At 40.0% G+C, this 26,104-nt stretch overlaps 1 protein-coding gene across 17 annotated transcripts; it reads left to right on the forward strand.

Moving 5' to 3' along the window:
* On the forward strand, positions 1-25,691 carry LOC110808379 (uncharacterized). 17 transcript variants are annotated; one of them, XR_015819274.1, is made up of 6 exons: positions 1-468; positions 4,548-4,589; positions 16,425-22,117; positions 22,219-22,290; positions 22,791-22,985; positions 24,821-25,691. XR_015819274.1 is itself a non-coding variant. In XM_088220344.1 (5 exons), the coding sequence occupies exons 1-4, from the start codon at positions 38-40 to the stop codon at positions 22,267-22,269; spliced, it is 804 nt and encodes a 267-aa protein (XP_088076470.1). In that variant the 5' UTR covers positions 1-37; the 3' UTR covers positions 22,270-22,290; positions 24,821-25,691. The 17 variants fall into 17 exon arrangements, 1 of the variants encoding a protein (XP_088076470.1); XR_015819277.1 differs by having other exon boundaries at positions 16,425-21,969; XR_015819279.1 differs by having other exon boundaries at positions 16,425-21,671; positions 21,886-21,969; positions 22,219-22,985.
* The last annotated feature ends 413 nt before the right edge of the window (positions 25,692-26,104 follow it).

Raw genomic sequence — 26,104 nt, forward strand, 5'->3', positions numbered from 1 at the left:
TTTATAATTTTTTAATTAAAAATAGTAACTTCAGAAAATGGAACAGAAGCTTCTTCTTCTTCTCGTGGGGAGAGTGAGCTCGAGGAAGAGGGGAGTTCACGAGATTTTGGCGAGAACTTGTCTTTTCCTCTGGCTGTTCTTTTGGTTTAGAGAAGAGGTGGGAGCTTGGGAACTCTTTTGTCCTATTGTTGGGCGTTGGCAGAGAGGGAGAAAGGTAGGGAGTGGGAAGAGTTTCTTTATCTTCTTCCTTCCATTCGATACAGAAAGAGATCAGAGGGGAAATCAAGGAGGCACTGATGGGGCCGATTTGGGAGCTAGAAAATGGAAAGAGGAAGAGAGGGTTCCGGGTAGGGTTCCAACTAAGGGGGAAGCTTTTTCTTTTGAAAAATGTAAGAGAAAACTAAAGAAGGGAATCCAAAACAAAGGGGGTCTCTTTGGGATGCTCCAGTTATGGCTCTTCATTGAAAGGTAAAGCTTATAAATCTATATTCAAGTAATGTAATTTTATCATTAGCTTAAAGTTGGACTGATTAATGGGATGTGGTTGTTATTTGTATATGGTTTGACTCCGGGAAGTCCATGAGAAATGAGAAAGGAAATATTTTTATGGAGAATGTATGATTGTAATTGCCTATTCTGTATGAATCATTGGATTAAATTCTGTCGTGATATTGATTTGACGGAGGCCTATGAATTGCTAAATAAGTACTACTCTAATACGATCAGTTGATGATCTTTATACTCTCTCTAAATTTGAGTGCGTAAAGTAGATGGTTCTGAAATTAAGATGCATGATCTCTTTCATAATGCGAACGTTAATCACATGTTATTTATCCCGCTTACTACTGTTATCCTCAGCTATTTCATGTTCAATAATCAATTCATTCTCTGTCGGAAATATGTAAATAGTAGATCATGATCTCTATGTTGAGGCCTGGCTGAGGGTAGAAATCCCTTCTAAGGGTTTAACAGAGACCCCTTAATCACTGGTTCCCAACACAGATTTTCCATCACTTCTCTTCAACAGATTCCCACTGTTTTCGGTGAATGTTACTTCTTCTAAGCTTTTCTTGCACGTGCTTGTACTGGAGAGTTAAAAATGACTAGTTTTTGTTTTAAGTGTTGAATGAACAAACTTTCTTGTAATTAGTTCTCTTTGTCTGCTCCATATTAATGGTAGTTGAATCTGAAGCGTGTGCATTTTGAACCTTCTTGTTGAATCCATATCAACTGATTACTGATAGACTTTGAGCTTATGCAGTCTGTCCTTATTGGCTATGTTTCTATGTCATTGGTTACAAGGATCGTTGCATGACCATTTATCTCACTTTTCATTGTTCAACCATGCTGTCCAGAATATCATTATTTGACTGCTAAAAATGGTATATATTGCTATTCTCAAAGAAAGAAAAAGATTTTGGTAGGTTCTTGGGTCTCATACGGATAGAATGATGGAATCTTGTGGTCTAAAATAAGTGTATTCTTTTCTTGTCCATCATAAAAGGTATGTTTTGGTTAGTTGAAATGGAAAGATAAAAAAGCCTGGATTTTGTTTATCATGACTGTTTGCTGTTCCTTTTTTGTAGTGTTCAAAGTGAAACATCTAAGGTAAAAGACCTGCATCCTGTCTTGTTTGGTTCATGGGATTGCTCCACTAATCTTCTGTATAGAAATAGTTATTCTGTCACATGATTAATGTGTCAATGATGAAAAACAAGTTGTGTATCCTGCATTTGGTGAGTGGTCAAATGAGCATCACTTTAGGAATATTCTCTATGGAGTAACTTTTTAGATATTTGTTGTTGGCTATATTTAGTTTACTTAGCATGTTTTACTCTATCAATGTTTATGTTTGGCTGTTCATGACTTTATCCTGGTTATCATTTTATTTTAGAGAATTTCGCTATTTGGAGTCTTGATGCATTTGGAAAGAACTCAACAAAGACTAGCTTTGAATGTGAATTTTATCCCTGAACTCTCCTTCATTCAATTTTCTGGATAAGCATATTATTCAATATTTTGCTGGGTCTGCTCGTAAGGCATTGATGGGAGTGGTTGTTTCTCTTGTGCCTGTTTGTCCTGCAATGAGTAAACATATAAGGCGGTGATGTATGGAGGAGGTTTTTATCGCCAGTATATGCATTATGAACATAGAAATATTTAATTGCTTGCAATAATCTTTCATGGCCGGTAGGTGCCTTGAGTCATGATTTTCCATTTAAGGTTATTCTAATTTGTGCATACCTTTATGGAGGATTTTGGTGACTTGATAGAGTTGATGATTAATTTTTAAATATTTTTGTAATACCCAAATTATTTTTTTTGTATTATTTTTATTTTTATTTATTTATTTTTTTTTGTATTTGAATTTTTTTAGATTTTAATTTAATTTAATTTAATGAAAATAAAAATAATAATAATGATAAATTGGGTAAAATTATTATTTGGATTTAATTGAAATTGATTTTGAGAAAAATGGGTGAAAATTTGGATTCTGGGGGTGTTTTTGAAAAGAAAATCAGAAATCGGGGGCCAAAACGCAATTTGAAAAAGTTGTGCCACGTCAGTAGCCACGTCAGCAGCCCCGGGCCAACCAGGACACGCCGCGTGGCAAGGAAACGCTGACACGGGACGGGCCACGTGGGCGATCCGCGTGCACGCAGTCGGACGGCCCAGATCTGTTCCTGTGCGCACGGACGGCGCAGATTAAATGTGCGCACGGACGGTCCAGATTTCACGCGTACGGCCCAGATCGCATCGCGATGGACGGCCCAGATTTAATCTCAATTAAATCGCGATCGGACGGTTCAGATTTAATCTTGATGGACGGTTGAGATTAAAAGACAAAAGGTATAAATAACCCCACCCACACCTGACCACAAAACCCTAGCCGCCAGTGCCTCACCGGAGAAGAAGAACCAGACGCCGGAGGAGCCGGCCGCCGCCACCCGCCGCCGCACCGGAGAATTTTCTGACCGCTAATCGAGGTAAATTTTCTCTCCCTGGCTCGTTTTTCGATGCTGAATCCGCCTATGGCCAAACCGGAGCCAAACCACCGGCCAATCGGCCGGAAAACCCCGCCGAAGTCCGGCGGCGCCGCCGCGGCTTTCCTCTGTTTTTGCCTCAGATGAGGCCTTTCCCGGTCTCCGTTCGATGCAATTTTTATACCACTGTGATCACCGTTCTTTTCTCTACAGGTTGACCGAAGCAAAACATCAAAACACGACTCACGCTGGAAAAGCCGCCGCACCCGAGAGCACCGCCGCCGGTAAGTCTCGATTTTTCGTAATTTTTTGGCCCACCGAGTGCTTTAGGGTTGTTTTATCGCAGGGACCAATGCAAGTTTGGCCGAAAACGGCCAACCCGAGGCGGATCGCCGCCGCAGGCGGTGGCGCCGTCGCTGGAGCACGGCGGAGCCGCCGTGCTGGAATTCCGATATTGGCCGAAAGGGGCCCTAGGTCTGATTTGGGATTTTTTGGAACACGTGCAGGTACCGGTAGTGCGTTTTAGTTTTCTAGGAAAAAATTCAGGGAAATTAGGGACAACCTGTAGGCGCACTGTAGAGCCGATTTCAGATCCCGAAACAAGTAAGGATCTCTCACCCTACCTCCTATCACGGTATTGAAGCTTAATAAATAATTAAACGGTATTTTGTGATTTTATAGATGTATAATTGATTGAGGTTGCCAATGGAGTACGAGTCTGATATATGGTTGGTCAGTTGTTGTTTGATCTATTTTTCAGTATTAAATGCAGTATGATGTCTGATGTATTTATTTTATGGTCTCGTATGCATGAATCATGGTTTCTTTTATTATGGTTGATATTATGGTTAACCCGATACTGTGTTGTCTTGTTGGGTGTCAATTACTGGTTTACATGTTGTGTGTGATGGAATGATTGAGACCAAGGAAAAGGGCAAAAAGGTTATGTGAATTGATAAGTGGATAATGTGGACAGCCTGACTAGATATCCTGGGAGATGGTGGACGGACCGGGGTCCGTAGGGAACCCTACCGGGAACGTGGTCTCTCATACCGGACGGAGTATGGAGACCTTATGTGTTTTGGCGCCCATACCGAATGGGGTATGGGGACAGCCTGTTTCACCCTCATACCGGACTGGGTATTGAGGTTTATGGTCTTGGCGCCCATACCGGACGGGGTATGGGGACGGCCCTGAAATCAGGTTATTAATGTTAATGGTTTACGTGTAGCGGGGACCCCCTATGGATTCCTATGGATACTAGTAGGCTGGTAAAAGATGAAATTTATTGTCTGATTATTGAAGTGCAAAAGTAGGACATGTGTTTTGTTACAAAGTGTATGATTTTATAATGATTATCATGTTATTATTTTCATATGTTATTTTCATGAATCTCACCGAGATAAGTGGACGGTAAAGGTTTTTATGTTAATAAATGAGTTTGTTATAAATTATGCTACATTGGTCGTTTTTGTTTTCTACCGACCTTTACTTCTGTGGCAGTGAGATAATGTGATATCTTTACTGGATTAGTGTAGCTCATTCCTTACTTAACCATTTCAGATCAGGAAGACGTGGTTCCCGAGCCCGTTCCGCAAGAAGACGGTAAGTTAGACGCTCAAGGACCTTATAGCTCTATTTATAGTTTTTATTTCGAGTATTTCTTTTAATTAGTTTATTCTTTTATGTTTTGAGTACGTTTTTGGTTATTGTGTAAGGGATGTTAATTAAAATTTTTATTACGCTTCCGCATTTAAGATTATGAATACATACATTTTCATTTAAATTTCGGGGTCGTTATAGTTGGTATCACAACCGCGTTCCTCGGACCTATCGCTTACACAATAATGCTTAAAGAAATACTCACCGATAAATCGTTACTCAACCATTCCTTATGAAACGTAGGTACAGAGAAATGAGGAGTGGAAGACCCCCACTAAACCGAGCGGCCCGGGATAATTCGCTTCGGGAGGATATAGACAGGTTATTTGAGATGATGGAATGATTTATAGCTGCCCAGCAAGGGCGAGAGGAGAGAAGGGAGTTACCCGACCCTCCTCCACTACCGCAGGTTGAGCCTCCGCTACAGCAGACTGATCCTGAGCCACCCTAACACGAGCCTGCTCCTTCACAGTACCACCCGGCACCACTGCCACAGTACAACCCGGTGCCCCAGCCACGGTACTACCCGGTACCGCCACAGTACAATCTAGTGCCCCTATCATATCAGCAGGTGCCACCACAGGACCCCCCAGTCTATCCCCAGCTAGGCCCAGTCTCTCTTCCACGGGATTCCGCTCCTTCCTTGATCGACCCAGGCTACATAGAGAGGTACAGGAGACTGAACCCTTCCACCTTTGCAGGGGGATCCTCTTTTGAAGAGGTCCAGTACTGGCTGGCGGAGACTGAGAGAGCTTTCAGGACCTTGGGAGTAGTTCCTGAGCAGAGAGCTGCCCTTGCTTCCTACATGCTGGTAGGGGAAGCAGGACGTTGGTGGGAGCTCAAGCAGACCACCCTGCCTACACCAGTCACTTGGGAGCAGTTCTTAGCGGCCTTCCATGCGAAGTATCTCCCTGAGCTCATCCGATACCTAAAGGAAATGGAATTTGTTCAACTGGTTCAGGGAAACATGACAGTATCGGAATATGCTCGTAAGTTCCTAGAGTTGGGCTAATACTCCCCGGAGACATTGATGGATGAGGGCCGAAAGGGCAGGAGATTCTAGTGGGGACTCCGCCCGGAGATCAGGCAACACTTGTTGGTACTGGAGCTCAAGACATATTCAGCAGTCCTAACAAAGGCACAGATCGTGGAAAGGAGCTTCAACACCCGTCCTCAGCCAGGAGGGAGTTCCCGACCCTCAGCTCTGTTCCGCAGGCCAGCACCTACTGCGCTTGCCCAACCAAATAAGAGGCCCAGACCAGCCATCCAGGCCCCTCCTCAGGCTCCAAGGGCAGCACGTGGGAAGATCTGTCAGCACTGCGGCAGAGATCACGGGGACCGACCCTGCTACCGCCTCAACAACACTTGTCGCATATGTGGCAGTGTCCAGCATTATGCAAGAGAATGCCCGAGGAACCAGAATCAAGGAAGGTCTCCTATCCAGGGCAGAGCTTACAACCTTACCCAACAGGATGCCGACGCCGACCCGGATGTGGTACAGGACATGTATACTATCTGTGACCATATTGCTCATGTTTTATTTGACACTAGTGCATCGCATTCCTTTGTTTCACATGTTTTTGCTTCTAAAATTAATGTATCACCTAATAAACTTGATTCATTGTTATGTGTGTCTACTGTCGGAGGTGAAACACTACTAGGGGAAGTTATCTACAGTGCTTGTGCCATGGAGATAACAAATAGGAAACTGAGTGTAGACCTAATAGAGTTAGACACGAGGGATTTTGATGTAATCTTAGGAATGGATTGGCTAGCGGCGTATCATGCCACCATGGATTGCCTTAACAAGAAAGTTGTATTTAATCCTCATAACGAGGAGCCATTTACAAATTAATAAAATCATTTAGTACTTATTCCTTGATGACAAGTTTTCTTAACTTCTAGTGCCTTAATCTTGCTATTTTCTCTGACTAGGCAAGCCCAATAAGGAAATTTGTATTCAAGAGATTCTGGTAGTCCGAGACTTCCCAGATGTGTTTCCGGACAAACTGCCCAGTCTGCCAGTGGACAGGGAAGTCGAGTTCACTATAGACCTACAGCCAGGTACCCAGCCCATTTCGGTTACTCCTTACCGTATGAGCCGCATTGAGATGGAAAAGCTGAGGAAACAGATCACTGAATTGCAAGACAGTGGTTTTATTAGACACAGTGTGTCCCCTTGGGGTGCCGGAGTCACTTTTGGAAGGAAAGGAGATGGAACGTTGAGACTGTGTATTGATTACAGAGGATTGAACAAGGTTACGATCAAGAACAAGTATCCCCTTCCCCGAATTGATGACCTCTTCGACCAGTTGTAGGGTGCACAAGTCTTCTCTAAAATAGACCTGCGATTAGGTTACCATCAGGTGAAGATAAGAACAGAAGACATCCCCAAGACGGCCTTCCGAACTAGGTACGGACACTATGAGTTCCTGGTCATGCCATTTGGGCTAACCAGTGCCCCGTCAATCTTTATGGATCTGATGAACAGGGTCTTCAAAGAGTTCTTGGATCAATTTGTTATCGTGTTCATTGATGACATCTTAGTCTACTCAAAAAGCAGAGAAGAACATGCTCACCATCTTGCCCAAGTTTTGCAGGTCCTCAGAAACAAGAAGTTATATGCAAAGTTGAGTAAGTGTGGATTCTGGCTTGAGCAGACTGCATTCTTAGGACACATCATATCGAAGGAAGGGGTATTAGTGAATCGCGAAAAGGTTGAAGCGGTACTTGGCTGGGAGAAGCTGACATCAGTTAAGGAAATCCGCAGCTTCTTGGAAATGGCAGGTTATTACCGCAGGTTCGTTGAAGGATTCTCCAGTCTAGCATCTCCTCTAACCCGACTCACAAAGAAGAATGCCAAGTTTGAGTGGAATGAGCACTGCAAAACAAGTTTTTCAGAATTAAAGAAGCGGCTGACTGCTGCACCCGTGCTGGCTTTATCGAGTGGATCGAGAGGATATACAGTTTATAGTGATGCCTCCTATCTAGGCGTGGGTTGTGTTCTGATGCAGCATGGAAAGGTTATAACATATGGGTCCAGACAGTTAAAGAATCATAAGAAGAACTATCCCATCCATAACTTAGAGCTTGCCGCAATCATACACGCCTTGAAAACCTGGCGCCATTATTTGTACGGAGAGACCTTTCAGATCTATACCAATTATAAGAGTTTGAAACACATATTCACTCAAAAGGATCTTAACATGCGTCAGAGAAGGTGGATGGAACTCCTTAAGGACTATGATTGTGATATCTTATATCATCCGGATGAGGGCAACGTGGTAGCAGATGCTCTCAGCAGGAAAAGTGCAGGTATCTTAGCCCATTTGATGGTTTCAGAATGTAGACCAATTGGGGTCACGCAACAGGTTCGACTTCAGGATCTGAAGAGAGTCACATGTTTGGGCCGCCTAATAGTCTAGCCCGAGTTAATCCAAAGAATAAGGGAAGCCCAGTCAGTCAACCCCGCCCTGATAGTTCGCAAGAAGGATGCAGAACAAGGAGTGAGCTCAAAATTCCGAATCTCTGCCGATGGATTACTTCGTTTCCAAGACAGGGTGTGTGTCCCAGATGACAGTGAGTTAAAAAGAGACATCATGACGGAGTCCCATAGTTCGAAGTTTGCCATGCATCCAGGAAGCACCAAAATGTACCAAAGCATGTGACTCCAGTTTTGGTGGAATGGGATGAAGGAAGACATAGCCGACTTTGTATCTAAATGCTTGATATGTCAGTAGGTCAAGGCAGAGCATCAGCGCCCAGGTGGATTACTTCAGCCTTTACCGATCCCGGAGTGGAAGTGGGAACATATCACCATGGACTTTGTATCGGGGCTACCCAAGGCACGTTCAGGACATGATGCCATATGGGTAATTGTTGACCGACTTACCAAGTCTTCCCACTTCCTGGCCATCAGGATGACCGATTCCTTGGACAAGTTGGCAAGGATGTATATTCGAGAGATAGTCAGATTGCATGGAGTTCCAGTGACAATAGTATCCGACAGGGATCTCAGGTTTACTTCTCAGTTTTTGAGTAGCTTTCAGCAAGTTATGGGAACAAAGTTGTCTCTTAGTACTGCCTTCCATCCCCAGACTGATGGACAATCAAAAAAGACAATTCGTACACTTGAGGATATGCTCCAAGCTTGTGTCCTTGACTCTGGGGGCCATTGGGACGACCATCTACCCCTGATAGAGTTTACCTACAACAACAACTACCAAGCAAGTATCAGCATGGCTCCATATGAGGCGTTATATGGGCGCCCGTGCAGATCACCGATTTGGTGGGAGGAAGTGGGCGATAGAAGATTGTTCGGCCAGGAGTTGGTAGAGGAGACCATGTCCAAAATAGTTAAAATCAGAAAGAACATTCAGACAGCTCAGAGTAGGCAGAAGAGTTATGCAGATACCCGGAGTAGAGACCTAGCGTTTGAGAAAGGCGACCGAGTGTTTCTTAAGTTCACTCCTTTCAAGGGAATTAGTAGGTTCGGCAGGAGGGGAAAATTAAACCCCCGATTTATCGGACCTTTTGAAATCTTAGACAGGATTGGTACTGCTGCCTACAGACTAGCACTGCCTCCAGAGCTCTCCAGAGTCCATAACGTGTTCCACGTAGCCATGCTACGTAAGTACAACCCGGGCCCTTCTCATGTCTTGGCTCATGAACCGCTTCCACTCCAAGAGGGTTTGTTTTATGAAGAAGTACCAGTCGGTATCACGGACCGAAAGAGCAGGATACTCCGCAATCGGGAAATATCATTTGTAAAGGTCGTGTGGGAGAACCACATGCCCAGGGAGGCTACTTGGGAGCTAGAATCAGATTTTAGAGCCCAGTATCCTCATTTGTTCGACCAAGAGTGAGAGACAAATTTGGGGGACCAAATTTCCTTAAGGGGGAAGTGTTGTAACACCCAAATTATTTTTTTTATATTATTTTATTTTTTTTTTATTTTTTTTTTGTATTTGAATTTTTTTAGATTTTAATTTAATTTAATTTAATTTAATTTAATGAAAATAAAAATAATAATAATGATAAATTGGATAAAATTATTATTTGGATTTAATTGAAATTGATTTTGGGAAAAAGGGGTGAAAATTTGGATTCTATGGGTGTTTTTAAAAAGAAAATCAGAAACCGGGGGTCAAAATGTAATTTGAAAAAGTTGTGCCACGTCAGCAGCCACGTTAGCAGCCCGGTCAGCAGCCCCGGGCCAACCAGGATACGTCGCGTGGCAAGGAAACGCTGACACAGGATGGGCCACGTGGGCGATCCGCGTACACACGATCGGACGACCCAGATCCGTTCCCGCGCGCACAGACGGCCTAGATCAAATGTGCGCACGGACGACCCAGATTTCACGCGTACAAACAATACAGATTCAATCAGGCACGGACGGCCCAAATTGCATCGCGATGGACGGCCCAGATTTAATCCCAATTAAATCGCGATCGGACGATCCAGATTTAATCTTGATAGACGGTTGAGATTAAAAGGCAAAGGGTATAAATAACCTCACCCACACTTGACCACAAAACCCTAGCCGCCAGTGCCTCGCCGGAGAAGAAGAACCAGACGCCGGAGGAGCCGGCCGCCGCCACCCGTCGCCGCACCGGAGAATTTTCCGACCGCCAATCGAGGTAAATTTTCTCCCCCTGGCTCGTTTTTCGATGCTGAATCCGTATATGGCCAAACCGGAGCCAAACCACCGGCCAATCGGCCGGAAAACCCTGCCGAAGTCCGGCGCCGCCGCCGCGGCTTCCCTCTGTTTTTGCCTTCGATAAGACCCTTCTCAGTTTCCGTTCGATGCAATTTTTATACCACTGTGATCACCGTTCTTTTCTCTACAGGTTAACTGGAGCAAAACATTAAAATGCGGCTCACGCCGGAGAAGCCGCCGCACCCGAAAGCACCGCCGCCGATAAGTATCAGTTTTTCATGATTTTTTGGCCCACCGAGGGCCCTAGGGTTGTTTTATCGCAGGGACCAATGCAAGTTTGGTCGATTTTGGCCGAAAACGGCCAACCCGAGGCGGATCGCCGCCGCAGGCAGTGGCGCCGTCGTTGGAGCACAGCGGAGCTGCAGTACCGGAATTTTGATATTGGTTGAAATGGGCCCTAGGTCTGATTTGGGATTTTTTGGGACACGTGCAGGTACCGGTAGTACGTTTTAGTTTTCCGGGAAAAAATTCAGGGAAATTAGGGACAGCCTGTAGGCGCACTGTAGAGCTGATTTCAGACCCCGAAACAAGTAAGGATCCCTCACCCTACCTCATATCACGGTATTAAAGCTTAATAAATAATTAAACGGTATTTTGTGACTTTATAGATGTTTAATTAATTGAGGTTGCCAATAGAGCCCGAGTCTGATACATTGTTGGTCAGTTGTTGTTTGATCTATTTTTCAGTATTAAATGCAGTATGATGTCTGATGTATTTATTTTATGGTCTCGTATGCATGAATCATAGCTTCTTTTATTATAGTTGATATTATGGTTAACCCGATACTGTGTTGTCTTGTTGGGTGTCAATTACTGGTTTACATGTTGTGTGTGATTGAATGATTGAGACCAAGGAAAATGACAAAAAAGTTATGTGAATTGATAAGTGGATAATGTGGACAGCCTGACTAGATATCCTGGGAGATGGTAGACGGACCGGGTCCGTAGGGAATCCTACCGGGAACGTGATCTCTCATACCGGACGGGGTATGGAGACCTTATGTGTTTTGGCGCCCATACCGAATGGGGTATGGGGACGGCCCGTTTCACCCTCATACCGGACGGGGTATTGAGGTTTATGGTCTTGGCGCCCATACCGGACGGGGTATGGGGACGGCCTTAAAATCAGGTTATTAATGTTAATGGTTCACGTGTAGCGGGGACCCTCTATGGATTCCTATGGATACTAGTAGGCTAGTAAAAGAGAAAATTTATTGTCTGATTATTGAAGTGCAAAAGTAGGACATGTGTTCTGTTACAAAGTGTATATGATTTTATGATGATTATCATCTTATTATTTTCATAGGTTATTTTCATGAATCTGACCGAGATAAGTGAACGGTAAAGGTTTTTATGTTATAAATGAGTTTGTTATAAATTATGCTCCATTGGTCGTTTTTGTTTTCTACCGACCTTTACTTCTGTGGTAGTGAGATAGTGTGATATCTTTATTGGGGTAGTATAGCTCATTCCTTACTTAACCATTTCAGATTAGGAAGACGTGGTTCCCGAGCCCGTTCCGCAGGAAGACGGCGAGTTAAACGTCTAAGGACCTTATAGCTCTATTTATAGTTTTTATTTCGAGTATCTCTTTTAATTAGCTTATTCTTTCATATTTTGAGTACGTTTTTGGTTATTGTGTTAGTGATGTTAATGAAAATTTTTATTACGCTTTCGCATTTAAGAATATGAATACATACATTTTCATTTAAATTCTGGGGTCGTTACAGTATATACATTATGAACATAGAAATATTTAATTGCTTGCAATAATCTTTCATGGCCGGTAGGTGCCTTGAGTCATGATTTTCCATTTAAGGTTATTCTAATTTGTGCATAGCTTTATGGAGGATTTTGGTGACTTGATAGAATTGATGATTAATTTTTAAACATTTTTGTAAATGGATTTGCACCCTTTGGTGCTTATAGTAATAGATTTATACACTTTTTATTTCAAAAAGAAAAAAAAAAGGTTGTGCATAGGTTTAGGCAGAAAAGAAGAGTATTTCCTTGGTGGGAGTAATGAGATTTTTTCTCTGTTCAGGTTTTTCCTTTGTGTTTTGCATTCAAATCGAAAAGTCTTAGCTATATATATGGGTGCCTCGTGCTTATTGTCTTGTGGTATTTATCTAACCCAATTTCTCTCTTGAGACCAATTTAACTTTGTTGCTTAATCCCATCCTGAAAGGGAATGGTGCAACTCTTAATTTTAAAGTTCTTTGGAGTCCAGGAAGACGGAAGGAAAAATTTTATAAATGGGGCAGGGTTGGTATGCTATTCTACCTATCTAGGATATGGGCAGTTACAGGTGGAGGGTTTTTCTTAGTGGGTATGGGCATGCCCAACTGCCCATCCCAAAAAAGCAAGAGTGAGGGGAGAATTAGCTTACATAATTATAGTGGCATCTGGTAATGGAAGTATCTTGCAGCTATTTTAGGCAAAAATAATGGAGAATCATCCTTACCATCTATTTAGCATTTCTTTACTCTGGTTGTGGCTTTTTGATAGACTTGAGATTAAATTATGCTGACTAAAAAATTCGGTTGATGTAATTAATTTCTTTTCCTATATTGGCTTTTGTTTTTATCTGTCTGAACTGCTAATCAATCACTGGGTGTTACAACTTAACTGTGTCGTTGGTTTTCCCTGTGAGTGGGAAAGACAGGGATAAGGGATAAGTTACTTGAAACCTTGGTGGAAAGAACTGCTAATCATGGGATTTTAGTTTTAGAATGTTTTCTGGTTTCCTCAGAACTTCCAATTTAGGTACTTCATTTAGGAATTTGAATTTCCTGGTGGAAATAGGGCTGCATTTGATGCATAAAATGTTTTCTCATATTCATTTTAATTTTTGAAAATGAAATCAATTGTGCTTTTTGCTTTAAATTTTAGAAATCTGTTTGTGGAAGTTAAATTTAAAAAAAAAAAAATACTTTATTTCGTTATCAAGTTTTCAGTTGTTTCATTTTTTCTCTTTTCATAAAACAGTATTTTTTTTCATGGTATTGGGGTTACTTGGCACCTGCTGGAGTACTGCGGGCACTAAACAAGGTGAATTAAAAGTTTGGGAATTTGTATGCAAACGAAACAAGAATTATCGACTTATTCCTCTTACAATATTCTGCATCTTTATGAAAAGAAAGAAACAACTGTGCTTTTTAAGGCAAAGAGGATAATTTTGGAAACATCAAGGACAAATGATTTCACTTTTTTGGGTCTGCTTTACTAGGACGTCACCTTTGTAACCTTGATAATTTTGATATTATTGTAGATATGCTCTTAAATTTGTAAATTTTTTTTATACGGGCGACACTCCTTTAGTGCTTACACTCAATATATTTCTTAATCTTTTATCTCAAAAAATAAATAAATAAATAAAACAGTAATTTTTTGGTAACTAAAAGCTTTTTGCCTGTTATTTTCATTTCCTTTGAAAATGATAGTGGAAAATTTAGACTATTTTTAACAACCATAGGCAGCCTAGATCTCCTAAAATTATGCTGGAGCTGTGATAATAAAATATCTTATTCAATCTAAATGCGTTGAGCTTTCTTTCCATGTCCAAGGGAATTCGTTGGTTATATAGCCCATGGTTGTTTCTAAGCTTTCTCGAAGTTGCTGAATTGCTGTGATCTTTTCTTAAGAAAAAAATTATTTGTGCATTAATGATTTTATATGGACATCCAATTCTTACTTGCAGTTCTGGTCATGCAAATAAATATATCTTATTTCACTATATATGTAACACCCGTGTTTGAGAATTAGATCTGGGATAATTAAATTATAATAATAAGATATATTAGGAAAAAATTTAAATTTAATTTTTTAGAAAAATTATGTTTTTGATATATTTGAGAATGTTTTCAAAAATTAGGGATAAAGTCGAAATAAGAGATAATCTATTTAAAAAAAAAATAAAAAATTAGGATAAAAATAAAAATAACATAAATTTGGCCACGTGGACTGCCACGTCAGCAGCGCGGCCAGTCGCCGAGCGTCGCGTGGTAGACACGCGTTCATGCAGGAAGCCACGTTGGCGATCCACGAACCAACAGATCCAACGGCCCAGATCTCCTCTCGCGCACATGGACGGCCTAGATCTGTTTTCTCTTCAAGGGCGATTGAACAACCAAAATTAATCCGATCGTGCGACCCAAATTAATTCTCCAAATAAGAGCGATCCAACGGCTGAGAGTGGGCCACGTGTCCTTGCACAAATGGCCCAGATCGAGGCGGAGAGGATATTTAAACGTCGCTTCTCAGAAAACCCTAACCCCAATCGTATCTAACCCCACCAGATAAGAAGAAGAAGGGCGGCCGGAAGGAAAGCCGATTACTATTGTCACTGCACCAGAGCTGCGGCCGACACCGGGGAGGTAAGTTTTTTCTCATTTTCACTTCAGAATTTGATTTTAAGTCTCCTCACACCCACATCGGCACTAAAAATCCAAAAGTGAAGTCAGAAACTGAGAGTGGAGCTCGACCGAGCCGCTGCGGCCGCAATCCAAAAATTGCTCCGATGAGCCCGATCCTACTTCCCGTTTCCTTCAATCTTTCGACCCTTGAATTCCTAACATATTTTTGGTGCAGGACAACCGAAGAAAATCCCTAGCCATGAGACAGGAACAACGGAGCCACTACACCAACCCCCCCCCCACCCCTGACCGACAAGCTTCCGTTTTCTTATTTTTCGGCCAAAAAAGGCCCTCTAACCTCCAATTTTGCAAGTTTTTACACAAAATCGGTCAGACTGAGAGGAGACGCCATCGTGGGTGACGGAACCGGTGTGCCAGAACCCTAAACCGACTGAAAAATTTAAAAACCCTTATTTTTGGCATTTTGTGGTATTTCAAAATACGTGACGTATATTTTTTATTTTCGCAGAAAAAAATCCAAGAAATCCTAGAACCGCTAGGAAGTGCAATGAAAAAGGTAGTATTTCGAACACCGATTCAGTGTAAAAATCTCTCACCATTTTCTCCTGTTACGGTTAATTGAAGTTTAATAAATAACAATGGTGTAAATTGTGAATATTAGAAACTCCTAATTAATTAAATACAACTCACCAATAGAGCCGGTAACTGATTAGTACGAAATTATTTATTTTTTTCCTATCCTGTTTATCTATTGGTAGACTATATTTGTTTGCTTACTACATGCACTTTAATTCACTAGTTTACTTGCCTTCTCGATTCATTGATTTACTTAATCATTTAACCTTATCTGTTGATTGATTTGAACTAAATGTCCTCATCACGTTTTTCTTAATTGTTGAAGTATCAATTTATATTATTTATTTAAATGTCGTTCTATTGATCTGTAAATATATAATGAGATAGTTGTGTAATTGGTGGCTGATGAATGATGTGAACATGTGTATAAAAGGTTTACCGGATATCATGAAAAAGGGTATACGAACCCGGTACATAAAACAAACCCTACCGTGAACATTATCTCAGTCGAACGGGACTGAGAAATCTCATACCGAAAGGGGTTGGGAAGTAATTGATCACTCTCATACCGGACAAGGTATTGAGGCGGTGGTACGTTTGGCACTCATTACTGAACGAGGTATGGAGACGATCGGTTAATTGATAAATTGGATATTGGGTTCACGCGAAGGGAGAACCCTTATGGACATCCAAAGATACCGGTAAGTAGGTAAAAAATGTAAATTTTATTATTATTGTTCTTAAAATGTATAATAAATTGTTATCTTGATTTCTAGTTCACAAGTCGAATTTGGAAACTTAAAAGGTGGGTATAAAACTTGTGGTTTTACATTAAATGAATTTGTTTAAAAAAAAATGGCTTCATTGGTTGTTTTATAATTTTTATCAACCTTTAGTTTTTCGTATCGGTGTCAAGTGTTGACATTCTTATTGGGTTAGTATAGTTTATCTCCCTTATTTAACCATTTCAAATCAGGAAGATCAAGATCTGGATCTTGAACAGTAGAAAAGTTAGCAATTAATGGTTCTCGAAACTATTTTTTGGACAAAAGGTTAAAATCATTCAATACAACTCAATTCTCAACCATTTGTTGTAAAATGCAGGTACAAGGACATGAGGAGAGGAAGATCCCTACTGAACAGAGCAGCCCGAGATGGGTCGTTTCAAGAGGATATCGATTGGCTCTTTGAGATGCTGGAGAAACTTATCTTTGCCCAGCAGGTCAGGGAAGAGAGGAGGGAGCTATCTGACCCTCCATCACTGCCACAGTATGAGCCACTCTTACAACGAAAGGATTTAGTGCCACATCGATACAATCCTGCTCCTCCACCGTATCATCTGGCATTGCCACAGTACAATCTAGTGTCCCCACCATACAATCAGGTACCGCCACAGGGTCACCCAGTCCCTCCCCAATATAATCCAGTTCCTCTTTAACAGGACCCAACTCCACCTGCGATGGACTTAGACTATATTGAGAGGTACAAAAGACTTAACTCATCTACTTTTGTAAGGTCCTCCACTTTCGAAGAAGCTGAGTACTAGTTGACAGAGACAAAGATGATCTTCGCAACTCTTGTGGTGGTTCCCGAACAAAAGGTCATACTTTCTATTTACATGTTCATGAGTGAGGCAGGTCGTTAGTGGCAACTAAAGTAGACCACCCTACCCATTTTGGTTACCTGAGAACAGTTCCTGACAGCTTTTAATGCAGAGTACCTCCTAAAACACATTAAGCATTTGAAGGAGATGGAGTTTGCATACCTGGTTCATGGTGATTTAACAGTGTCTGAGTATGCCCGAAAATTTCTGGAGTTAGGTCGATACTCTCATGAAAGCATAATGGACGAACGTAGAAAGGTAAAAAAGTTTGAGTGGGGCCTTCGCCCTGAGATTATATAGCAACTGTATGCATTCGAACTCAGCACCTACTCAGTAGTTTTGGTCATGACACAGTTGATAGAAAGGAACCTCCGCATCTTTCCTCAAGCAGTGGGCAATTCCAGTCCTTCGGTTCCACATTGCAGGTCAGCACTTACTGCACCGATTCAGCAAAATAAGAGATCTAAGCCTGCGACTCAAGCTCCTCCTCAGGCCCTGACAATAGGACGCAATAGCACTTACTAGTACTGTGACAAGGACCATGCGGACTGACCCTGCTATCGCCTCAACAACACCCGTCGCATATGCTGAAGTGCTCAGCACTACACAAGAGAGTGTCTGAGGAATCAAAATCAGTCCAGACCTCCAGTCCATGGTAGAGCCTATACCCTCACCCAACAAGATGTTGAAGCCAACTCGGACGTGATATAAGATACGTATACTATTTGTGATCACCTTGCACATGTTTTAATTGATACTAGTGTTTCACATTTCTTTGTCTCACATACTTTTACAAAAAGTTTAAACGTGTTATTTGAAAGTCTTAAATATGTGTTGTTTGTGTTTACACTTGGGAATGAGACACTATTAAGGAATGTCATATACAAAACTTGTATCGTAAAAATAGCAAGTAGAAAATTGAGTATAGATCTGATAGCACTAGACACGAGGGATTTTGATATAATTATGGGAATGAACTGGTTAGTAGCGTATCACGCCACTGTGGACTGTTTTCATAAGAAGTTTGTATTTAACCTTCCTAATGAAGAGTCCTTCATAAATTAATAAAAATTTTAGATATTATTCTCTCATGGTAACTGCATTGTTTATTTGATACTTTAACTTAGTTATTCTTTTCTACGTTAGGTAAGCCTAAGAAAGAAATTCGCATTCAAGAGATTCTTGTGATCCGAGATTTTTCGTACGTATTCCCTAATAAACTATCAGGATTGTCGGTGGATAAAAAAGTGAAATTTGTCATAAATCTTCAGTTTAGCACCCAATTCATTTCAGTTGTCATTTACCGAATGAGTCGTGTTTAGATGAAAGAACTGAGAAAACAGATCAAAGAATTGTAGAATAATGGGTTTACCTGACACAATATATATCCTTGGGGTGCTGGAATCACGTTCGCAAAGAAAGATGATGGGTCCTTGAAGTTGTGTATTGACTACAGGGGATTGAACATGGTCACAATCAAGAACAAGTACCTCCTCCCTATGATTGAGGATCTTTTCGATCATTTACAAAGTGTTTAGATTTTCTCCAAAATTGACTTGCGTTCGGGTTACCATCAAGTAAAGATCATAGAGGACATCCTCAAGACGGCCTTCAGAACCCGATATGGGCACTATGAATTTCTAGTCATGTCATTCGAATTAACTAATGCACCTGCCATTTTTATGGACTTGATGAAAAAGGTCTTCAGGCGGTTTTTGGATTAGTTCGTCATAGTGTTTATTGATGATATCTAATCTATTAAAAGAGCTTAGAGGAACACGCTCAACATCTAACTCAGATTTTGCAAGTTCTCAGGAAATAGAAACTTTATATAAAACTGAGTAAGTGTGTGTTTTGGCTTGAGTAAATTACCTTCCTAGGGTACATAATATCAAAGGATGGGGTGTCAGTGAATCCCGAGAAGGTTGAGATAGTGATGAGTTGGGAGAAATTGACTTCAGTTAAGGAAGTTTGAAGCTTTTTGGGTATGACAGGTTATTACTGCAGGTTTGTAGAAGGGTTTTTCAAGCCTAACCGCCCCTTTGACTCGACTTATGAAGAAAAACGTTAAGTTTGAATGGAATGATGAATATGATATAGACTTTACAAAACTCAAGAAATGATTGACTACCGCACCAATTTTGACTCTACCGAGTGGGACAGATGGATATATGGTATACAGTAATGCCTCTTACCAATAACTAGGTTGCGTTCTGATGTAGTATGGAAAGATCATAGCTTATGAGTTCAGATAATTGAAAACTCATGAAATGAATTATCCTACTCATGACTTAGAACTTGCTGCTATTATCCATGTTTTGAATACTTGACACCACTACTTATATGGGGAGACGTTTGAGATTTATACAAACCATAAGAGTTTAAAGAATATATTCACGCAAAAGGATTTAAACATACATCAGAGGTGTTGGATAAAACTCCTCAAGGAGTACGATTATAAAATATTGTATCACTCTGGTAAGGGTAATGTGGTAGCCGACGCTCTCAACAGGAAGAGTGTAGATATGTTGGCTCACATAATAGTTTTTGAATGCAGGGTAATAAAGGTTACACAGCAAATATAGCTCTAGGATTTAAAAATGACCACATCTAGCAATCCAATCTGAATTGATTCAAAGAATAAAGGAAGCTCAAGTGATTGATTCCACCCGAGCAGCGCTCATAAAGGATATAGAGTAAGGTTTAAATTCAGAAGTTTGAGTTTCTGTCGATGGGTTGCTCAGATTCCAAGACAGGATATGTATTCCAAACAACAATAAACTGAAAAGGAATATTATGATAGAGGCTCATAGTTCAAAGTTCACCATGCACCCCGAAAGTACTAAGATGTATCAAAGCGTGCGGGCCCGATTCTAATAGAGCGGAATGAAAAGAAAAATTGTCGATTTTGTCTCCAAATGCCTTATATGTCAGCAGGTCAAAGCAGAGCATCAATGCTCAGACGGGCTACTTCAGCTATTACCAATCCCAAAGTGAAAATGGGAACATATCACTATGAATTTTGTAATAAGGTTGTCTAAGGCACGCTCGGGACATAATGCAATTTGGATAATTGTTGACCGACTCACCAATTTCTCTCATTTCTTGGTCATCAGAATGACCGACTCCTTAAACAAGTTAGATAGAATGTATATCTGGAAGATAGTCAGACTACATGGAGTTTTGGTAACAGTGGTATCAGACAGGGACTCCAGGTTCATCTCTAAGTTTTGGACAAGTTTTCAGCAAGCAATGGGAACGAAACTATCCTTTAGCATAACATTTCACCCTCAAACATATGGATAATCAGAACAAACCATTCGTACACTGGAGGATATGCTCAGGACTTGTGTTCTAGACTTCAGAGGGCATTAGAATGATCACCTATCCCTAATAGAATTCGTCTATAAAAACAGTTATCAAGTAAATATTGGCATGACTCCGTATGAGGCATTATATGGTCGACCTTGTAAATCGTAGATCTGTTGGGAATAGGTGAGTTATAGGAAATTGATTGGCGCAGACCTTATAGATGAGACCACAACGAAGATAATTAAAATCAGGAAGAACATCTAGACATTCCAAAGTATGCAGAAAAATTACACGGATACCCGGATGAGAGACTTGGAATTTGATAAGGGCGATCGGGTGTTCCTTAAGATCACTCCATTTGAGGATATCAGTAGATTTGAAAAGATGGAGAAATTGAATCCCCGATTCATTGGACTGTTTGAGATCTTGAATAGGATTGAGATGTCTACCTACAGATTAACACTACTTCTAGAACTATTCAGTCTATAATGTATTTCACGTATTTATGTTACGTAAGTACAATCCGTACCTCTCATATGTTTTATGTTATTAGCCACTTTAATTTCAGGAGGATCTATCCTATGAGGAGGTACCAATTGATATTTTGGACCAGAAAAATAGAGTACTTTGCAACAGAAAAATTCCATTCGTCAAGATCCTATAGCAGAATCATTCGAAGGATGAGGCCACTTGGGAGTTAGAATCAGACTTCAGGGTTCAGTACCCTCAATTTTTTAACTAGTAATAGAGTGACAAATTTAAGAGACCAAATTTTCTTAAAGAGGGAAGAATTGTAATACTCGATCCCGGAAATTAGGTCCCAGATAATTAAATTTTAATAATAAGATAAATTTAAAAAAAATTGATTTTATTTTTTGATTGAATTTTTGAAGAAAATTGTATTTTGGATGTATTTAAAAACATTTTCAAAAATCAGGGTTAAAGTAAAAATAAGGGAGAAGCTGTTTGAAAAGAAATTTTAAAAATTGGGATAAAAGTGAAAATAACATAAATTTGCCCATGTGGACCGTCACATCAGCAGCGCGGCCGGTCATTGTGTACCATGTGGCAAACACGCGGACATGCGTCCAAGCAGGCGATCCACGTGCCAACAGATCTAATGGCCCAGATCTCCTCCCGCATGCACGGACGACCCAAATCTATTTCCTCTTCAGGCACGATCAAACGACCAAATTTAATCCAATCATGCGACCCAAATTAATTTTCCAAATAAGAGCAATCTAATGGTTGGGAGTGGGCTACGTGTCCCTATGCAGACAACCCAGATCAACGCGGAGAGGGTATTTAAACATCGCTTCTCAGAAAATCCTAACCCCAGCCGTACCTGACCTTGTAAGAGAAGAAGAAGAACGGCGGTCGGAAAGAAAGCCAACCATCATCGCCCTCGCACCGTAGTCGTCGCTGACACCAAGGAGGTAAGTTTTTTCCTCATTTTGCTTCAGAATTTGATTTTAAGCCTCCCCACACCTTTATCGGTACCAAAAAGTTAAAAGAAAAGCTAAAAATCGAGAATGGAGCTCGAGTAAACTGCTACAACTGCAACCCAAAAACTGCTCTGATGAGCTCGATCCTGCTTCCCGTTCCCTTCAATCTTTCGACCCGTGAATTCCTAACACGTTTCTGGTGCAGGACAACCGAAGAAAATCCCCGACTGCGAGAGAGGAACGACGGAGCCACTGCACCCAAAAACCTCCTTGCCTCCCCCCCCTGGCGGTAAGCTTTAGTTTTCCTTTTTTGGCCAGCAGAGGCCTCCTAACTTCGAATTTTGTAGGTTTTTGTATAAAACCGGCCGAAAACTGGCCAAACCGAGAGGAGATGCTGTCGTGGATGGCGGAGCCAGGGCCAGAGCACAGCAGTGCTGGTGTGCCGAAACCCTAAACCAGCTGAAAAATTTTAAAACCCTTATTTTTTTCCTTTTTGCGGTATTTCGGAATACGTGACGTGTATTTTTGGTTTTCGCAGAAAAAATACAAGAAATCCAGAAACCGACAGGAAGTACAGTGGAAAATTTGATGTTTCGATCATCGAATTGGGGTAAGAATCCCTTACCATTTTCTCCCGTTACGGTTAATTGAACTTTGATAAATAACAACGATATAAATTGTGAATATTAAAAATCCCTAATTAATTAAATACAGATCACTAGTAGAGCCAGTAACTGGTCAGTACGAAATTGTTTATTTTACATATACTGTTTATCTATTACTAGACTATATGCTTACTGCATGCACTTTAATTCACTGGTTTACTTGCCTTCTCGATTCATTGATTTAACCGTTTAATCATATCTGTTGATTGATTTAAAAAAAATGCTCTAATTACGTATTTCTTAATTGTTAAAGTATCAATTTATACTGTATATTTAAATGTCGTTCTATTAATTTGTAAATATGTAATGAGATGGTTGTGTATACTTGGTGGCTGATGGATGAGGTGAACATGTATATAAAACGTTTATCGGATATCATGAAAAATGGTGTATGGACCCGGTACATAGGGCAAATCCTACCGTGGATATTATCTTAATTGAACAGGGCTGGGAAGTCCCATACTGGAAGGGGTTGGGAAGTAATTGTCCACCCTCACACCGGACGAGGTATTGAGGCGATGATACGTTTGGCGCTCGTTACAGGATAGAGTATGGGGATGGCTGGTTGGTTGATAAATTAGATATTGGATCCATGCGTAGGAAGAACCCCATATGGACCCTCAGAGGTATCAGTAAGTAGGTAAGAAATGGAAAGTTTTACTATTATTGTCCTTAGAATGTATAATAAATTGCTATCTTGATTTCTGACTTCACAAGTCGAATTTGGAAACTTATGCAACTTATGTTTTTTTATTAAATGAATTTGTTTAAAAAAAAATGGTTTCATTTGTTATTTTATAATTTTTACCAACTTTTAGTTTTCCTTATCGATATTAAGTATTGATATTTTTACTGAATTAATATATTTCATCCTCCTTATATAACAATTTCAGATAAGAAAAACTAAAATTCGAATTCTAAACAACAGGAAAGTTAGCGATTAAAGGTTATCTCCCACATCCCATCAGAGTTGCCTAACGAATGTTGATCCTATAGGATTTTAGTTATATTTCTATTTTTGTTATTTTAATTTTTTAAAATGGATATTCCCGTAACCCTATTAGATATTCTAATTTACTATGCAAAAAATGTAAATTTTAAACTCTCAATTGCTTCTGCTACTATTTGATTAATTCAATATTTTCATTTCAATTAAACTTTAGACCTTTACAATACATGGCATTTATTAGCATCTTAGAGTGCTTTCAGATGCAGCCCACAAATGTTCAGATGTATTTTGAGTCATTCTCTAAGGAGCGGATATATCTGAACTTCCGAACTTCATTTACTTTGTCATAACATAATTTAAATTTATTCTCTGCCCCTTAGTTTTTTATTTTGCTTTAGATTAATCATTGACTTTTAAACAAGAATTATAGAGCAGACTTTTAATCCATCTCAGTCTAGTCTCCTTCAGTTACATCAGTATTCAATAAGGAAAAATCCTGTATGGCCATTTAAGTGCTAAATAAGTGATACATAAGTATTAAATAGTTTGTACAACATCAACCAATCAATTTCTTTTCCTGGCCCGAGCAGAGAAAAGAGAGTTTTGAGTGTTTTGAATACTGCATAAGTTATTTGATATTTGTATGATGCCTGTGTGGTTCTTGTGGTGTATTGGCATTGATTCTGTAATTGATTAAGAACAACTAAAATATCGGTACTTGGTTGAAATGGATTAAAATGTTGAGTCTATAATTTTAAATTTAAAGCTTAAGGACCAATCTAAAATCCGTATCAGTGGTTGAGACATAAGTATTTTTTTCTTTGATTCCATGTATCTGAAGCAACACTCCATATACTCGGTGTTTTCTTTGATTCCATGTATCGATGTTTAATTTGGAGCTCTTGTCCTGCCAAGCACATTGCCGCATTGTGTCTTCTTGCTGATTGTTAACAAAGGAAGCCCCCATTTTAACTCTCTTTCCTGCTTCAGCAAGACCTGTTTTTATGTCAACCACATTTGTCAGCATTCCTTGCTGCTGATTATTACCAAACCTGCTTCCTTGTAGTGCCTTGTTTTAGCTGATTGTGCTCTAGGCATATGTCTGGTTCTTCAATCTCTATCTTCATAACTGTTTAGTTTACTAGAGGTGCTCTGACTGACTGAAAGCCAGTTTACTAATCTCAATCTCTACCTTGTTTGTCCTGGAGATATGATTCATTTCCCAAATAGACTTCTGCTATTTTGTACTTATGGCACTCAGCACAGGAGCCTAGCATCTTCTGCACCCCAAAACATCTTTCATTATCATATAATTTTGGCTACTTAATCATCCAACACAAGTTAGTGTAGAATAAAGTTTTTTTTTTTTTTTTTTCTCATTAACCTAATAGTTATGTTCATGATTTCTGTCTTCATATTTCTAATTTCCAGCAAAGTTCGCATTTCTGGCTCATTGCATTAAGATTTCTCTCTTTACATTTCTGATTGCCAGCAAATTCTATTTACTCTTTCGTTCAACATTGCAGGCTTTTTATTGATGTTTGTTACTTAAGTATAGTTCATTTAACTACTTGTTGGTAGTAGCTATGCTACCCACTGGCTTGACGGGAACCTAACTCCATGAGAGCAACAGCCAAAACGTTCACCCTCAACCCATGCAAGAGACCATGAATCAGAATCCGGAAGTTATGCAATCCCTGATATCCAAAATATTTACTAATATCTCCTTGTTGAATTGAAGTCTGTTTATATCGAACTTCAAGCAGCTCATATGCCCTATGACAGACAAAATTCAACCTGCTGATAAACAAGTCATTTCTGAGCACAAGAATCTTTCTGAGCTGAAGCATTTCTACAGGGAAAACAACCCCAAGCCAGAATGTGTTTCTCCTAGGATTCCCACTTAGCTGCAGAGATCCAAGAGCAGCAGAGCCTACTGAAAACATATGAGGTTATGGTGAATTAAATTTCAGGCTGAAATCCAAAATAAAGATTCCTGAGATTATTCAGCTGCACAATGGATTGAGAAAACAAATCAGGCACGAGCAAAGCTGGATAAGAATCTGAAGCTTAGGGGCTTGTCTGGCGAAGAATCAGAAGTTTCAGGAGTAGAGAATGGATTCTGATCTGTGGATTTGACCCTTGATCTCTCCACGAAATCTGTAGGAAGTGTTTTAAAAGCTATCCACGATTTCTCAAAGTCATTGATTAACATGATGGACGCTGCTTGGTCGGACCTAAATGCTGTGGCTAATTCTGTTGAACTAAATGTCCTTTTATGTCAAAAGGATCCACAAGAAATATGCATTTGAATCACACATGCAAAAGAAACAGAGTGTATGATTTGTTCAACAAAATTCAATGAGTTATGTGCGTTTCGCTCAAGCGATTGATTAATTACTTTGTTAACGTGCAAAAGAAGATTATATTGCGTAGATTTATTTATTGATTGATTGATTTTTAGAATTCCATAACCTTGATTTGAGGATCATGCTGGCCATCTTGCTGTTCCTATCCATTTATTGGTGAGTCAAAAATTAAGAAGAATATTAGTGTTTCTTTAATCTCCCGTGGGCATCGCCTTAGTCTTTCACGTGTCCACCCATTTCTTTTATTTTTTACAAGCAAGTAAACTTCCTCCGTCTGATTTTGTTGTATCACTTTATGATTAAAATTTGCAGATGGCTGACGTGTTGGAAAATATTTTAGAATTCACTTTTAAAATCATTAGAAAAACTTAAATTTAATATACAAAATTGACTAAAAAATATAAAAAAGATTTGAATGAAATTAAAAACTCTTTAGGCCAA

Source organism: Carica papaya, chromosome 5 (assembly GCF_054855325.1).
Source record: "Carica papaya isolate Zhongbai chromosome 5, ASM5485532v1, whole genome shotgun sequence".
In the NCBI taxonomy this organism is placed as follows: Eukaryota; Viridiplantae; Streptophyta; class Magnoliopsida; order Brassicales; family Caricaceae; genus Carica; species Carica papaya.

What these genes read in the sequence shown, in the direction of transcription:
- LOC110808379 (XM_088220344.1), top strand. Translation starts at nt 38, where the DNA reads ATGGAACAGAAGCTTCTTCTTCTTCTCGTGGGGAGAGTGAGCTCGAGG. An exon ending in GCCCGTTCCGCAAGAAGACG is followed by an intron (nt 4,590 to 16,424) that starts GTAAGTTAGACG and finishes TGTAAAATGCAG; the next exon opens with GTACAAGGACATGAGGAGAG. An exon ending in TGTCCCCACCATACAATCAG is followed by an intron (nt 16,705 to 22,218) that starts GTACCGCCACAG and finishes TGGTTTTCGCAG; the next exon opens with AAAAAATACAAGAAATCCAG.